Source organism: Sebastes umbrosus, chromosome 20, assembly GCF_015220745.1.
Source record: "Sebastes umbrosus isolate fSebUmb1 chromosome 20, fSebUmb1.pri, whole genome shotgun sequence".
NCBI classification, from domain to species: Eukaryota; Metazoa; Chordata; class Actinopteri; order Perciformes; family Sebastidae; genus Sebastes; species Sebastes umbrosus.
The window spans coordinates 18,729,015-18,745,871 of NC_051288.1; the positions used below are offsets into that span (position 1 = coordinate 18,729,015).

At 41.2% G+C, this 16,857-nt stretch overlaps 1 protein-coding gene across 1 annotated transcript in view; it reads right to left on the reverse strand.

The window, feature by feature from the left end:
• Window positions 1-3,054: 3,054 nt before the first annotated feature.
• LOC119479738 (disintegrin and metalloproteinase domain-containing protein 12-like) overlaps window positions 3,055-16,857 on the reverse strand; it is a 94,230-nt gene continuing 80,427 nt past the window's right edge. The window contains exons 14-24 of the mRNA XM_037755650.1: window positions 15,815-15,904; window positions 15,509-15,704; window positions 15,320-15,428; window positions 14,428-14,626; window positions 13,017-13,094; window positions 11,223-11,331; window positions 9,944-10,079; window positions 9,623-9,737; window positions 8,229-8,468; window positions 3,955-4,121; window positions 3,055-3,870 (exon numbers count right to left, since the gene is read on the reverse strand). Coding sequence (XP_037611578.1) covers window positions 3,801-3,870; window positions 3,955-4,121; window positions 8,229-8,468; window positions 9,623-9,737; window positions 9,944-10,079; window positions 11,223-11,331; window positions 13,017-13,094; window positions 14,428-14,626; window positions 15,320-15,428; window positions 15,509-15,704; window positions 15,815-15,904 — 1,509 coding nt within the window. The 3' untranslated portion in view covers window positions 3,055-3,800. The remainder of the gene's footprint in view (window positions 3,871-3,954; window positions 4,122-8,228; window positions 8,469-9,622; window positions 9,738-9,943; window positions 10,080-11,222; window positions 11,332-13,016; window positions 13,095-14,427; window positions 14,627-15,319; window positions 15,429-15,508; window positions 15,705-15,814; window positions 15,905-16,857) is intronic.

Genomic DNA, 16,857 nt, shown 5'->3' on the forward strand with positions numbered 1-16,857 from the left:
AAAAAAAAATCTGCTGATGGAACAAGTGCAAATTCGCTTGGTAAGATTTCTCGAAATAATATTAAATATTTAGGCCTTTCAAGATATATATAAAAAAAACAACTAATTTTTAGCTATATTTCACCAGTATTAGGGAGTGTTGTGTGTCATAATCAGCCTGTAATGCTCAAAAGTAGTATTTTTTTAACACTTTAACAAGATATTCAAGATGCATTGTCTTAAAACAAGTCCCTATAGCTCACTGAAATGTTACTTGTTAGGTAATTGTGTCTTATATTAAGTTTTATGAAATACTTTGACTAGTAATACTTGGTAAGATTTTGCATTTTTGCAGTAAAAATGTGGCCTACGTGTCTGATATTAACCAAGAATAAACAGATATGTAAAAGATATAAATCACACTCAAGTGTGGTTCAAATATCCAGCATTAAACACAGGATTAAAGCAACCTACATACATCCCAGCTTCCTTTTTATGACAAATAAAATGTGTCTGCAGCTGCGACCTTGTAATTAGAGGATGTTGGCGGAGCTTCTCATCAGTGACACTGTGTGTCCTTGTTATCGTGTCGACCTGCTTCGATTTCTCATTAGCAATTACATTTTTTTCCCCCTGTACTATTTCTTTTTTCTTTTTCTTCTTTTAATCACACCGACACATTTGACTCCATCAGGTCAACACCGGCGACTCCAACACTTCCAGCAGTATTTATATCTCTAACAAAGACCTCGGCTTTTAGACAAAGACTCAGACTGTTGGAATCAGATGTCAGTGTTAAACAGTTAAAAGAGAATGAAGACTTCTGTAAAATGTTAAATTCCACTTATTATTACTATATTCAGTGTTCAATCTTCTTGTTTGCAGTTTGGCTCGAGCATAAAAGAAAAGCCAGAGGCTCTTGACAGAAAGGTTATTTCTGTAGATACAAAGAAATTGTGGTTTTAACATCTGATATTGTGTGAAATCTGTCCTTGTATTCTTACAAACTAGCGCTGCTGGAGTGAAGTTGGCTTTGTTTGTGTGCATGTAGAGTGTTTTTTTAAAGGGCTTTTAACAAAGAAATAATAATTGTTAAGAAAAAAAAGCACAAAGATCAAGAATAAAAATGTTCTCAAGTGTTTGAAAAACTGTTTTACTAATACTGCATGAGTGTTAAAAATACCACGACCAGACACCGACACTTTAAGTGTTTTCTTTACATATGATGTATCAAACAATCATTATATAAAAAAGAGCATTCTCCATGGAAATGTGTTCACCTGTAACACAACATACGAGGAAACATAATGGACATAACGTACAGTCAGGTGACAGTCAGGACGCAAATACTGTCTAATTAGTACATGGACACATACTGTAGCGTTGAAAAAGCAAAGTAACCAAAGCACTGAATGTAAAACTAGTGCATTATTAAAAAGTATCAAAAAGTAACAAAAGTCAGTTACATATTTGTGAACAAGAGCTGTGCTTAAAGGAAAAGTTGCTCGGTGTGAATGTATATATATGTATGCTGCGTTGCAATCCGGTAAATCTGCAAAAATAATGAAATTACCACAAATACAGTTTATGTAAGATTGTGTATCTGGCAAAAATTAAAAAGGTACAAAACTAGAAAATGAAAAACTGCCACGTAGTTTTGGATGAAGCTTCGTTTCAGTGGCAGAAATGTGTCCTTGTCGATGGTGATAAATCCACACATGAACACCGTAGCCAGACGCTGGCTGTTTACATGTGATCTCCTCCGTGACGCCTGCGTGGCCACAGCTTTAAGAAAGTCCTCAGTGACTCCGTGATTTAATCACAAGAGTTTCACTTCCTCGGCGTAGACAGGCACACGGGGAGACGCTCAAAAACACACATGACCTTTCAAGAGGAGCGATATTTCAGACTCTCTCTCTGAGGGATGGATGCCGCCTTGATCTCGGCTCATTTTAGATCCGTGTTCAGTTCATACTTCACCATCAAGAGAGCCTCTCGGGTCTTGTTAATAAAAAGGAAAATCAGTGACATTTCCCAAATCCACTTGTTATCTTTCCGAAATATAAATTCAGAGGAAACAGATCTGAATTTCAGCTCTCAGTGAAAAAAAAAACAGCCCCTCTTCCCCAATTGCAGAACTGTTGCAGTGAAATCACTTTTTATTTTTCTGTAGTTGTTTCAAGCCTCATCAGATCGGCTCAAAGCTGCTACAGAGAGCGCTAAAATTCAAGAAAAAAAAACATTAACCCGTTCTCGTTCCCAGGGCGTCAAATACCAACACTTTGTCACAGCCGTCGACGTTCGATACCGACGCACAAGGCACCCTTCAGCGTCGGTATGAGACACTTTCCATTAACTACAATGTAAGCCCATTCTCGTCAATATAAACGCTCAGGGAAAGTGCGCTGGGAGTGTGGCGACGTAGCTATAAGAGTGAAAAGTCACGCTAAGGGTGGGCGGGAGAGGAGGTGGATGGGTCCAACAAACACAGGGCTTTCATCCAGGAGACTGCTTTTTGTGTCCCTGTTCGTTTATGTCCCTTAATCACAACGTTTAGCGTAATTTTCCCTGTACAAACGTACTAGTTTTAAGCCCAACCATGTAGTTTTTTCCTAAACGTAACTCTGGTTTTATTGCTTGAACCTAAGCATGTTTTAGTTTACTTCACAACATTACCCTTACGAGAAAGTAGTATACTTCAAGTTTATTTTATCAAGTAAACTGAAGTAAAGTTCAAGTATGTTTCCCTAGTATAAGTATATGTAGTAAGTATACTAATATCAATGTACCAGTAGTGTACTTGTCAGTGTCAGTTCTTCTTGGGACTAAATTGGCCCACTTTTTAGTTTATAAAAGTGTACTTTAGGTGTACGAATACTAAACTTTGAGAACACAACTAGTTTACATCTAAGTTGTATTTTGTACTGCAACTATACTATGATTACTACAAGTGAACTTATAGGTATACTGTTAGTTTACTAGTTGTATACTCTCACACACTCAAATAGGCTACACTGTCAAAAAGTAAGCATAAGACAAGAATACTTAGACGTTTCTGTATACTTGTCAGTACAAGCCAAGTATATATAAGTATAATTTTGTTAAGTTTATCTCTGATAAGTACATAAAAATTAAACTGAAAGCATACTCTCTTATTTTAAGTTTAAAAGAAGTATACTAATAGCACAATTAATAAACTTATTTTCGGTAAAGGTAAGAACGTGTTTACTGCAACCGAATAGAGTGACGCCGAGGGGTCTGACAAAGCGTCAGTATGTGACGAGTTGGGATGAGAAGGCGTTGGCTCCAAATGAACTCCAAGTGTTGTCTGTTGTCATCTGTCATTGCACAATACTCTCCTTCAACTTTTCCTATACAGAACAAAACCATCATGTAAAGGGTTCCCTTCATTAAAACACACTTCATAAAAACATTTTGTGCAATCAGAATTCACTTTTTCTATTTTTGAATCTCCCGTCACCGTCCTTGATAAAGACCAGTTGATGATGAGAAAAAAGAAAAAGTGAGAAACTGACGCAAACGACAAATTAAAAAGTCGCTACCGTGTAGTAAAAGTGTCTGGCACAGTGCACTGCGTGGCAATAAATACAGAATATAAATACTTTACATGTACCTGAGCTCAGACTCGTAGCACCATTCAGGGACAGAGCACCAAAGGGACACGGCATACCTCCTGATTCAAAACTCAGAGAAGAGAGGCCGCCTTCGTGTTTTGTTTTTTTTGTTCTAAGGTTTTCAGAGTTTTCATAGTGCAAATTCTTTAGTGTCTTATCACAACATCGTCCCTTCCAGCCAAAGTCTCAGCTTCTGTATTTGATGTTGGCGATTATGCAAGGCTTTGGTAGTGTTGGAGGCTGCTTGGGACTCGGTCTACAGGAGGGAGGAGAGTGAGACAAATAATCTGTTAGTGAATAACACCAGCTTTACATAAATCTGATAAAGGTCTGTACTCACCTGTTGGGGTGTGGGATTGGGCGCAAAGGTCTGGGTACACCAGGTATTGGTGCAGGGCCACAAACAGCAGAGGGCCCCTGGACTACAGAGGAACTTCGAACCAGACGAGAGTTGCTCCTTGGGTCGGCAGGAAGGGGTTTCTGAGGAGGACTGGGCTTCTCCAACTCCTGGCAAAGAACAGACGCATTAAAAATAATAACCATGGTGACTCGCCACCAGGTGGCACTCACAGCTCAGGCCTGCTCGCCGTGTCCTCCTCTTCTTCCTCTCAGGCATCAGGGCAGCCCTGCCCAGTGTGCAACTTGCCATGAGAGGAAGAGTCATGTGGTTTTAATCTTCTCTAGAGGACTAAGATCATGATGAAGGCCTGCTACCTAGCCCCCATCTGGTCTCCATTCACGTCCTCCTCAGCTGGAGAGAAGACTCCTCAAACATCACAGAGGAAAAAGAGCCAAACAAGCAAACCTCAGACCATGGAACCAGGTCTGCAGATTCAAAACATCGCTCCTTTATCATTTGACACCCTAATTTAATGTTTTCATTAAATCTGTATGCTGTCAGTGAAGTAACTAATGCAGGGTATGTCTTTCCTGTGCATCCATAAGGTCAAATATGACAATCTACTAATTCATCACATAGACAGACAGTTCTGTCATTCAATGGGGCCGACTTGAGCTCCATCCAAAAATATCTGAACCAAATGGTGGTAAAGTGAAATGCAGGTAAATGAAAAGAGCATGTCTGATAAGGTGATTAATAGGCACATATTGTTACTTAGAATAACTATCGTCTGTCTAAAAAGCCCCACATTAGGTGAAGCTCTCCCCTTGGACAGTGCTTCCATGCCCCCAGCAGAGAGGAAATATAAAAGGCTTTGTCAACGCCTGGGAGCTGCCAAACAGCTGCTAAAGATACTGTCGCTGAAGTCTGCTGCCAACAGGCGTCACTTTCAGTTTCGCACTTTGACATTAAATAGGAGCAGCTGAGAGGGAAAATCCACTTCCTGAAGTCGAAATAGTGCCAAGAGCTGCTGCACTTCACCTGTTGTACAGGTGTATGACAGCCAAGAACCTTTGTACAACTAAATGGAGTTCTTTCATTAAATGGCTCTGGAAAGTGCATATTCTAATATACTTTGTTTAAAGAAGTATTATTTTAAAGTTAAAGGGATAGTTTGGGTGTTTTGAAGTGGGGTTGTACGAGGTATTTATCCATAGTCAGTGTATTATCTACAGTAGATGACGGTCGGCACGTCCACAGTTTGGAGAAGCAGTCAGGAGTTACCACACGGGAGCAAAGCGATGTACAGCTGTGGACGGAGTCGGCAGCAAAACGTATTTTAGCCTCCTAAAAGAAAGGCTTACCTAATAAAATCAATAATATTTTCACCGGTTTACCTTGCCGTGAGACAGCCGTTTCCAACGGGGGAACTGAAGCTGTTGTATCCATCTATGCTCTTGCCAAATCCACCAGACTCCATTGAGATAAAGAGTAATTTTACCTCGCAGAACACGGGAGTTGCTGGTCTACTGCTGCCACAATTGGTTAGTTTTTGTATCAATATCAGCAACGCCCGTGTTCTGTAAGCTAAAATTAAAAAAAAAATTCAATGGAGTCTGGTGGATTCAGCGAGAGCATAGATGGATACAACAGCTTCAGTTCCCCATTGAAAACATAGACTGTATAGTTGTCTCACGTGAAGGTAAAGTGAGGTGAGCCTTTCTTTTAGGAGGCTAAAATCCGTTTTGCTGCCGGCTCCGTCCACAGCAGTATATTGCTTTGCTTCGGTGCTGGCACTCCTGTCTGTTTCTCCAAACTATCAGGTAATACACTGACTATGGATAAGTACCTCATACAACCCCACTTGAAAACATCCCTTTAAGTGTTACCATGACTAATGTTCCTGATAAATAGTCAAGTAAGTACAGTAATAGAACATTATGAAAACACATCTATCAGTGAAAATTGAAGGAGTAAATATATCCATCATGGACATATCTGTATAAGTGAAAGGTATACTCTTTCCTTTGCTTTAGTGACTCTTGTGCTGCTGTAACACTTGAATTTCGCTGTTGTGGGATCAATAACGATAATTTCATACCTTAATTGTGTGTGTCTCTTTGTGGAACGCTAATATATTCCATTATATGCTGTCGTAATTTGTATTATCTCCACAACAGTGTTGTGTTTTAAGGCCAGACCTCCTCTGTGACCCTTTCCATTAATCTGGACAAGACTGGAATGCCATTATCTGTTTAACACACCTCTAATTAGCCCGACACTGCGGCATCGCTCTGACCTCAGCTCCCCCGTGGCGTCATTTTCACTGCTGTCCTCAACGGCTGGAACTCATTTCTGATCTTTCATCCGCATCTCGTCCTTGTCCCTTTTTTTTTAATTACTTATTTGCTAATTTGCAGTTTCTTTAAGGGCTGCAGCTGATCATTTTTCATTAATGATACTTCTCTCATTTTTCTGTTGATGTATCAATAAAAATGTAAAAAGGTATTCAATTTACAATGATGGAAAAGACAAAAACTGGCAAATCCACACATTTGAGAGGCAGGAACCAGCGAATGCCTGTAGTCTCTGAAATATTAATTATTAATTATCTTTGATTAAAGGAACAGTGTGTAGCATTTCGGGGGATCTATTAGCAGAAATGGAATATAATATTCACAACTATGTTTTCATTAGTGTATAATCACCTGAAACTAAGAATCATTGTGTTTTTGTTAGCTTAGAATGAGCCCTTCATATCTACAAAGGGAGCGGGTCCTCTTCACAGAGTCCGCCATGTTTCTACAGTAGCCCAGAACGGACAAACCATACACTGCCTCTAGAGAGAGCCTTTCACGTTTTTACGTTACCTGAAGGCCACCGTAGTTCTCCGACATGTTTGTGAAACTGCGGTAACGTGAGCCGCAGAGTGCAAAACCGTGGTACCGCCAGCCGCCGTCTGACTTCCGTTGCTCCTAAACTAGGAGCATTCTTTGGACCTGTACACGGTGCATTCAGAATATGTGTCTCAACTGAGGTTTTTCACGGCAGTTTGCGACACACGGCCTCTTGCCTGTTTACATCCAGCTCTGTGCTTTTGCAGAGATGCGTGCCCAAAAGAAAAGCCCACATTTCTGGTTGGAAGGAGAAACACACCTACTTTTAAAGATTATGAAAGACTTGGATATCAACAGGTTTTTGGATATGTGCAAATATCGCAATGTCGACCTTTTCCGGAAGGTGGTTGAAGGAATGAAAGAGGGATGATGTGTTTGCACGATCCAACAAGTCTGCCACCGGTTTATATATAATATAATATATAATATTAGTGTAATATTCATTCTTCAGTCTTTTTTTGGAATAAGGGCAAAAACTGGAATATTTTGTGCATGTAAACGTAGTCATTGCTATTATTAGTACTCACAGCTGTCAAGTAGGTAGTAGGTAGGTAGCCTGTGACGGGTTTATTACAGTCCTTTTTCTTTTTTTTGTCAGAGCATCTGATTTATTGATTGCTGTCGGGATGTAAAGAGAATTTCAACAAATATAACGAAAAAAGTTTCTAACATAAATTACCCACCCTCGCTTTAATCGACTCGTTCTCTCACGACTCCCTTTGTCTCTTGATCGCTTTTGTCTTTCAGTCTTTTGGATCTTCTCTCTCTCTCTCTTTGGGTCTCTGTGCCTCACTTGCCCACAGGGTACAAGTCAAACCGGATTAAAGCAAATAAGAGTCTTTGAGAATCACTGAGTGAGAGGGATTTAACACCGGGAACTTCTGACTCTCTCTTCCCCCTCAACTTTGACAGCCTGCTGCAATGCCATACCTAAACTCCATGGGATACCAGTGGCAGCAAATTTACCACCCTGCGATATTTGGACATACTTGCTCACTCCAGTTGCTGTTTCATCCTCTCTGTCTCCCTCCCACCCCTCCCCCCTCTGCAAGTCTGGCTCCATTTCCATTATTTATGTGCTGGTTTGTATTGTAGAATTGAAGTCTCGCTTGGATGATGCTAGCTCCCCGGTTCCCCTCGTTATTTTATGAGGCCGCGCATAACTGTCAACATGCATATACTTTTATGGGACACAGAAGAACCATGAAAACGGTCGACATCATGACACCCCGTCTGTAGGTGCAGTGAACAACATCATTTCCCTGGTTAGGTATTACGGGCTGTAGAGAGAAAAAAGCTCCCAAGAACCAAGCGGGGGGAAATTACAGCGAGTAACATCATCATATTAAATGTTTTCCAACGGAGGGGAGCACTCACCATGACCATCCTGCAGGAGTTATGGCGTGACGCGCTGCGAAACGACGCCCCCCTCGGTAGGACGTGGACGTGAGGTGGAGGCAACGGGGGTCTCGGCAGCCCGGGGGAGAGGGACAGGGTGAGAGACAGGGGGACGGGGTGGCTGAGGTGAACGGGAGGGCACTGGGGCAGTCTGCGCAGGCCGTGGTGGGGGTAGGGGCCCGGTGGGAGCGCCGCTGCCTCTGGCCCCCGGTGAGGAGGCTGCAGGAAAAGATGAAAGACAGAACAAGAAGAGTCAAGAGCGAAGAAACCCGTCTGCTTCCTATCAGAAACAGTCATGTTAACCTCCTCCTCTTCCTCTGGTGCTCTTCCTGATGCTGTCAAAGACGTACAAATCAAACGCTCCCACTTGCCCCACTCGCTATTCCCCAAACTCCTCTTCAGGTAGCCTATCAAAGGGAAAAGCGCCATAAGCACCCGCTTGGCCTCATTCAAAGGTGGACACAGCTAAAGAGCCCACACACACTCCCATTGAGACACATCAGACGCAGGCTGGAGCCAAAATATGAGTCTGCCTCGTATTTAGACTGAGCCAGATGTGCACGAAAACACACAATGTAACACATACAAACGCACGCACGCACACATGCAGGCGGTTTAACACAGCTCCCGACAACTGGAAAATGACCTCACCTGCACTGTGCTTACATCAAACAGCCCTTACATCCTTTCTCCTCTTACCGTTGACCCCAAATGAAAACCACATGCTCCTAACTGAAAACACCACGGTAATGCACAACAGCCTGCCTCGCTCGCGTGTGTGTGCCACCCCTGCAGCACAAAATGTCAATTTTCTGACACAGCTCCTCTTATTTCAGCACCACCTAACTCAATCGATCACAGGTCTCTTCCCATTACAAAGCATGTCAGGGCAGTAATGGAGTAGTTAAGGCACACCGTGATGCAGACACACAAGTAAAAAGTCCCCTGCTCTGTCTTGCAATTATCAGTAACAGGATGGCTTTATACATCTCCAAGCAAGCCGCCGCATCCTTCGTGTGAGAAACATGCAGATAAATCAATTTCTGTCTTAACAAGCAGCTGTTAATGACAAGAAATGCATTGTGAACACACTGCTCGCCACAGACTCCATTATCGCTACCTCCTCCACATGTCCACACAGAGAGGGATGATTTAATTGGATTTGAATGAGCTGCCATTTGTGCGAAAACAACACGTCAATCCTGCTGAGAGTTATGTGTGCTAACGAAACAGCTGCGGCATTCCAGGAAGAGTATCATACGCCGTGGATCATCTGCTGGTGATCCTCTATTTGTTGGGAGTCAGATACTGAGAAAAAGTCTACAGAAGAGGTCTATCTGTGTGTTTGTAACGGGCCCGTGTGATTTAGTGACCTTGAAGATGGCGGCGCTGTGCGGTAGAGGCGGGGCCGGTCGTGATGGAGACATCGTGCTCAGTGCTGGAGGCTGGTTCAGAGTGGATGGTCCGCTTATTGAGGCGCTTACTGATCTGGAATTTAAAGAGGAAATGATCTCCAATTATACACTTTATTATATTAATCATAATACAATGGTAATATATTTCAAATTAAGAAATCAAAACAAATTATACAAAGAAATTACAAATGCTGCTACATAAAAAAAAAAAAAAAAAGTTGTTAAATGATAATTACAAATGATTTAATTATCATGTTTTGAAAAAAAAAAAAAAGGCACCTGAGCTTCTCAATAGGGTTCTTTTTACTGGTGAAGAGCAGGCCCAGTAGAGTTTTCCTCTTGATGCAGATGATCAGACCGGCTCCCAGGACAGTGAGGAGAGCCACCAGGATGCCCGCTGTCAGATTCACACTGTCTGCTCAGAAACACACATGGGAATAAGAGGTTGTCTTAGTACTGAACATGACAGCCAGACTGTATCTGTCAACATTTCTGCAGCCTTGTCTATCAATTTTTAATGTTTGCAGTCTGAAATTCTCAGCAAATTTTGTGCATTCGAAGTTTTCTCTTTTAAAGGAAAACTTCGGTATTTTTCAACCTGGACCTTATTTTTCCATGTTTTTGTGTCTAACTGACTAACGGGTACAACACATTTTGAAATTGGTCCAGTATTGAGGGATAAAGCTGTAACCAGCAGCAGCGAAAGGAGCTGCGAGGGCAAGTGAGCATCGTCAAAGTAACTTTACGTCCACTAAAAGTGCTTGTTTTTGATACTGACAGGTTCAGATTGTTATTATAAGTGTCTGACAGCATCATGGAAAGGACCCTACACAGAAATAAATTGTTTCCTTACCTTTCGCTTGATCCGGTCTGTTTGTTATTGTGTCCAAGTCCCACTCAAGGAGAAGTCTCGTTGTGAAATCGGAATATCTGTATAATCTGGCTCAAATAAATATGGGCGGCCATCAAATTCAAAAACCTTATCCAAGTTGTCGAAATCATCTAAATATTCAGCCATGACATTGAAAATATTTTTGAAAACACTAAGCTACACTTTCTGTACTCCAACACAACAAACTCGCGTTTCCACCATGGATGTATTCCACTATTCCAACGTTGTCTTCTGGCAACACGTCACCTCGCCAGGTTTCAGAACGAGACTTCTCCTTTAGCGAGACTCTTTCCATAATGTCAGACACTTATAATAACAATCAGAGGCTGTCATGGCAAAAACAAGCACCTTTAGTGGACGTAAATGACGGTGCCAGCTTGCCCCAATAGCACCATTTTGCAGCCTGTGAGCAGCTGCCATCTACAGCGCTCTCCCACAATTTCAGAAATTATTGTTCCTATTAGTCAGTTAGACACAAAAACATGGGAGAATAGGTTTACCCTTTAACACTGGTATTTCATACCACAAAACTATGGGTTTCTGCAGAGAAAAACATATTTTCGTGTAGTTTTATGACTCACTGTCCTAGACCTATAACATAACATAGCAACCCTAGCAACAATAAATGAGTCATTTGATGTACTTGAGTTTCAACTGTTGACTCACTTGATAATCTGATGGGCCCGCTGTCCACACTCCCTCCCAAACCTGCCTTGTCACAGAAGGGCGGCGCCCAGTGAGCCTCGCAGTGACAGTTCTTGTTGTTGTTGCACACCTGCAGTATATAAAGGGGATAATTAATTGTTAAATGAGCCAGAAATGCAGTCATCAGCTTGTCTTTTTCACGCTACATTTGACTATTTGCCTAATGCTACACTCTCACTTTAAAATGCAGCTTCTGCACTCATCATGCTACAATGTGGAAAAAAAATTATAGATCATAAATCAGAGAAAAGCAGCAAATCCTCATATTTGAGAACCTGGAATCAGTGAATCTTTGGGATTTTTGTTTAAGAAATTATCAAATTATTCATCGATTAACAAGCAAAACTATTTTTAATTAATTTTCTGTCTGAGTTGTTTCAGCATTAGACGCCACAGTCAACAAATTACACGCTGAATTGCCATTTTCAAATTGCAAAACACATTGCCATTTTAATAAAGAGACCAAAAAGCCATGGCAATATGAAATGCACCTGATCGAGCTTTCATTTTAATTTTTAATCAAAACGATTAAAACTGAATTGAGGGTTGCATTGGCACTTTGCACATTGAATTGCCACTTGCACAATGCATTTTTAAATTGCAATGCATTGCCACTTTGCACACTGAATTGCCAATTGCAAAACGCATTTCCATTTAATAAAGAGACCAAAAAAACATGGCAAAATATAAAAATGCACTTGATTGAGCTTTCAATTTTAATTTTTAATCAAAATAATTCAAACTGAATTAAGGATTGCATTGGCACTTTGCATTACCAATTTGCAAAATGCATTAACATTTGAATAAAAACGCCAAAAAAGTTCTATAAGAAACACTCATGATGAAGATGCTCGAGCAGCTGGCTAGCTTTCTAGCACGACTAGGCTCCACATGGCAAAGATTAAAAACCAGAGCAGACATTTCGCCTTATAATACATCTTTTCATCTGTCTCTCTCTTGTCTTCCTGCCCTGCAGAGTGGAGGAACAGTACAGTCTAAGAGGATTCCCCAGCAGGCTAATATGAAGCAGGTGAGGGCCTCTTTCCAAGGCAACATCTTGATCTCATCTGTACATGCAGGGGTGCCCTGTCTCCTAGAGGAGCAACATCCTTTTATTTCTGTGAGTAAAACAGCCCTTAAAGCTTCATAGATATGTCTTAATTTGAACTAGACGAACAAATATAATATCTGAAGATGTTTAATTTTAAGAGACAGTAAAAAAAACTTATGATTAAACTTTACCAGTCTCAGTCAAAGCCTCTGGGGCCTACCAGTGAATTTAAGGGTAATACCACAAAGCCATATACTTCTTAAGACCACCCATAGACATACGATGGGTGGTACTGTAGAAAAATTCAATACATCCGAAGTGCTCCCCAACTCAAAGTCAAACTGCGTGTCATTGCTCCGAGCGATTGGCCAAATAAAGCCTGGCCTTCAGATTTCAACACAGTTTTTGGGACAAGGACGACTGCCGGAGAGTATGATGAATGGCAGTTAAAGCTGAGCATAAATGAAGCCATTATGTCTAATTGATTGAACCTCTCAGCATTCAGAATGATTGATTGCAAGGCATTGTAATGGCTCCGTACCCACCGTATACTGGGCATTTTCTTTAAAATCTATTAGAGCCAAAATGAGCTTCTGTGTGAAGGAGGAATGGGGTATTTAAGAAAACAACTAATGTGGGTGGGGACTGCTTTGAGAAAGACAGCTATCACATCACTGGAACAGGATGAAAGATGCTGTACTCACCCCTCGACCGCTGCACTTGGCTGAGCAGTCATGCACACCAAAGACACTGACGTTCTGGCACTGACGGTTCAGACACATCTGAAGCAGACAAAGACATTAAAAATTGACAGAGTGAGCTCAAAGAGCAGATTCAGTAAAATCCTAAACCCTTTAATCTTTATAAAAAAGGGAAAAGACCAACAGATCCAGCTTTCTGTTTCTTTTAATTTGCCACTGACAAACCGCTTCAGCTATAAAACAGCATAGCATGGAATATAATTAAGTCAACATTTGGGATTTCTCAAGAAATGTGTTAAAGTGGCTTTTTAAAAGTTATATGATGTAGACTGTAGGCACCACACCCAAATATATTCAGGCTGAATGTGAAGATGAACTTGGCAGCGCTGGGCACGGAGACTAATGCCAGAACCTTTGACAGATGAGGGCAGAGGCTGGATCCTCTTTAAGGGTGGAGGCTCGTGGAGAAGTAAATTAGACTAAATGGAGCCACTGTATCATTGAAGTGACCAATGTCTGAATTGATGACCATTAAAGATGCCAAATAGACTGAATAATGGTAAGTCAATTAAGTGTCTGAGGCCGCGCGGGTCTGAAATGACAAGACGACACACCCTGAAGAACCACTTGGAATGTCTTAGTCATTGCCTGTCACTTAACATCACTTTTTCCACTCTTATTTCCCAGTATTTGGGCAATATATTCATATCTGACAGATCTACCATTGCTATTTAGCAGTGGTGGGAGAGGTATTCCAATACTTCACTTAAAGGATATAACTTCACAGTTTTCAAGTCTGTCTTAAAGAGGACCTATTGTGCTTTTGTGCTTTTCCCCTTTCCTTTAGTGTGTTGTATAGTTTTTTTATGTATGTTAAAGGTCTGCAAAGTTACAAAGTCCACGCCAAAGGGAGTTACTCTCCTCCCCAGAAACACAGTTCATGAACTGCCTAAAACGCCTAACATGAAGTCCCTCCTTTTGTTCTGTAACGTGGTGATGTCACCAAGTAACACATTTGCATAATACCCGGCTAGCAGCGATTTTTGGCCCGCCCTCGAACAACAAAAACAAAAACAAACATACTTTTATTTGGCACCTCTCTAAAAGCTCTGTGGAGATATACAGTATATATATATACATATATATATATATATACTGTATTTATTCAAATTTATTCATTACTATTGTGTATGTTTTTATTATATGTACTACTTACTGTATATTCTATCATTTGTGACTGTGAAGAACACATAAATGTAGTTGGGTAAAAATATAAAGTAGCAGTAAATACATATTAATATCATACTTAGGTCCAGTACTTGAGTAAATGTACTCAGTACTAATGAGTCAGTTGTACGCTGGATTGATTTGTGTGTTGCATGTGTGTCTCTACTGGCTGTATTTCAGCTCTCACCAGTCCGTCTCCACACTTGGTCCCCGTCAGAACCAGGCCGGGGTCGGGCATGTCATCGCCCAAGTAGACATGCGTTCCTCGGCACAGTATCCTCCCTCCATCCTGCATGGGGATGTTTGTCTCTATGGAAACAGCGTTGGTACCAATTACTGGGCGGTTAGCTCCTCCTTGACACTGGATTTTGCCACATTTAGCATCTCTGTAAACAGAACGAACAACAGGGAGAATAACAATGTGATAATTGAATAACATGTCACTGTTTTCCCAAATGTGTATACATGCAATTATTTTTCTATTTCTATTTATTTCTCTCACTCTCGCTGTCCAATTAGGGAAAGTGCAGGAGAGGCAGTTTGTTTGTGCTGTTTTTCACACCACTACCTGAGAGATTTTGTCTGCATTTCGCCAAGTGACTCTGTAACCTTTAATTAGGGCAGCAATTAATGAGTATTTCCATTGTTTAACGCGTCAGTTATAATTATTTTCTTTTGATAAATAGGTGAGTCTTTAAAAAGTCAGAAAAAAATATGAGAAAAGCACATCCAAAGTTGCTAGAGCTCAATGTAACGTCTTCAAATTGCTTATTTGATCTGATTAACAGTCAAATACCCAAAGATATGCAATTTACTATGATAAAAAAACAGAGAAATGCAGCAAATTCTCACAGTTCAGAGGCTGGAACCAATTTGGCATTTTTGCTTTTCAAGCATCGAAGTGACGAATGAACAGATTTTTGATGTTTCGGCACCAGTCAAACACATCCATTCCAGCCTCTAGCATTGAAACAGTCCTGTCATGTAAGAGTCTAACTACAGTATACGCCCCACTGCTTTCCACAACTGACATACAATTAAGTGAATTTGTTGGTTTCTATGGGAACGTCAGATCTTACCGTGCTTCGCATTTGGCAAAGGAGCCTTTGGAATCCTTGCCGCAGTTGCCATAAGGGTCTCCTGCTGAGTTGACCCTTTGAAAGCAGATGCCCGGAGCTGGCTTTGCTCCTACATAACACAATGAAACACATCAAAAACCATTCACGATCAGTGTGAGCCAGCAAAGAAGAGGCCTTCCGCATACATACCTGGTCCCCACAGTGTGATGCACTGCTGCTCGTGAGTCTGGCAGATGCCGTTGTAACAGTAGCTGTCCACGTTGTGGCAGGCGTGGCCGTCATGCAGGTAGACGTTGGCGGGGCAGTGAGGGCTGGTGCCGGTGCAGAACTCAGGCAGATCACAAGAGTTACTGGATTCACGGCATGGAGTGCCTGCTTGCTTCAGCTACGCTCAAATGTTGACAGCAGACAAAAAACACAGTGTGAAATTTAGATAAATATGTGGTGAGCTTTATGTCAAGATGTCCGTGTAAAAATTGTGTCTAATCAGGATACCTGACAGTCCTGGCAGCACTGTCCGTGTGCACAGACAGCATCCCCCTTCAGAGTGCAGGTGGTAGCATTGCAGCAGGGATTCAGACATTCCTTCAGACGGAAAATAATGGGAAAAGAAGCCAAGCACAGAAAACGGGATGTAAGTGAGGGGGAACAAAAGTAAAGAAGAATTTACTCAGCTCAAAGAGATCATATTTCACCTCAGAGCAAATGCTCAGACTTTGTTATCAGAGGGGATGCAGCCCTAGCAGGACGGCTAAGAAACCTGGCAGAAGAAAGGAAACAGCAGTTTCTAGTTTCTCTAAAAACAACAATGTTTCCATCTGACAGGACTTACAAGCTCATTTAAACCCCTGGAACCATGATGGATGGTGAAGGAAATAGAAAAAAGAGGAGACGAGAGAGGAAAAGAAGGACATACTGCAAAAAAATAAATAAAAAAAATCCCTTCTAAAAACAACCAAAATATTGTTTAGCAATCTAGACGAACTGGCTAAAACAAAAACTGCCAATAAGGTGAGCAAAAGACTTATATAATATAAAAATCAAGCCTTTACATCAAACACTATCTGACCTTAAAGGGGACATATCATGCTCATTTTCAGGTGTCACCTACACAGAGTTTAGCAGCATTTCTACAGGTGATTGTATAGTTGTGACATCACAACGTTACAGAAGTCCTGACAGCTCGTTTAACCTTCATCGTACCGACTGGGGTCCCCGCAGACCACAAAAGGTAAAGTTTTTGTCATATCTCACAGGTGCTTTATTCTATCATTGCAATTTTTCGTGACTTTGTCAATCAATTTGTTCCTCATGACTTCATATCATTTTCTGTTTCTGTTTTAATAAGTGCCTTTTGAAAAAAACAATGTATTGGGGTCCTAGGGGGACCCCAGTCCAAAGCACCCAATTGCAGCCTATGCAGTGTAAATAGATAAAATCGAATAGATAGGGACGAGTATAGCGACCGACTGGGTCGAGTTACGATTGAACGACTGGGTCAAGCGAGCGAGCGACACCCGATTGCAGCCAATGCGGTT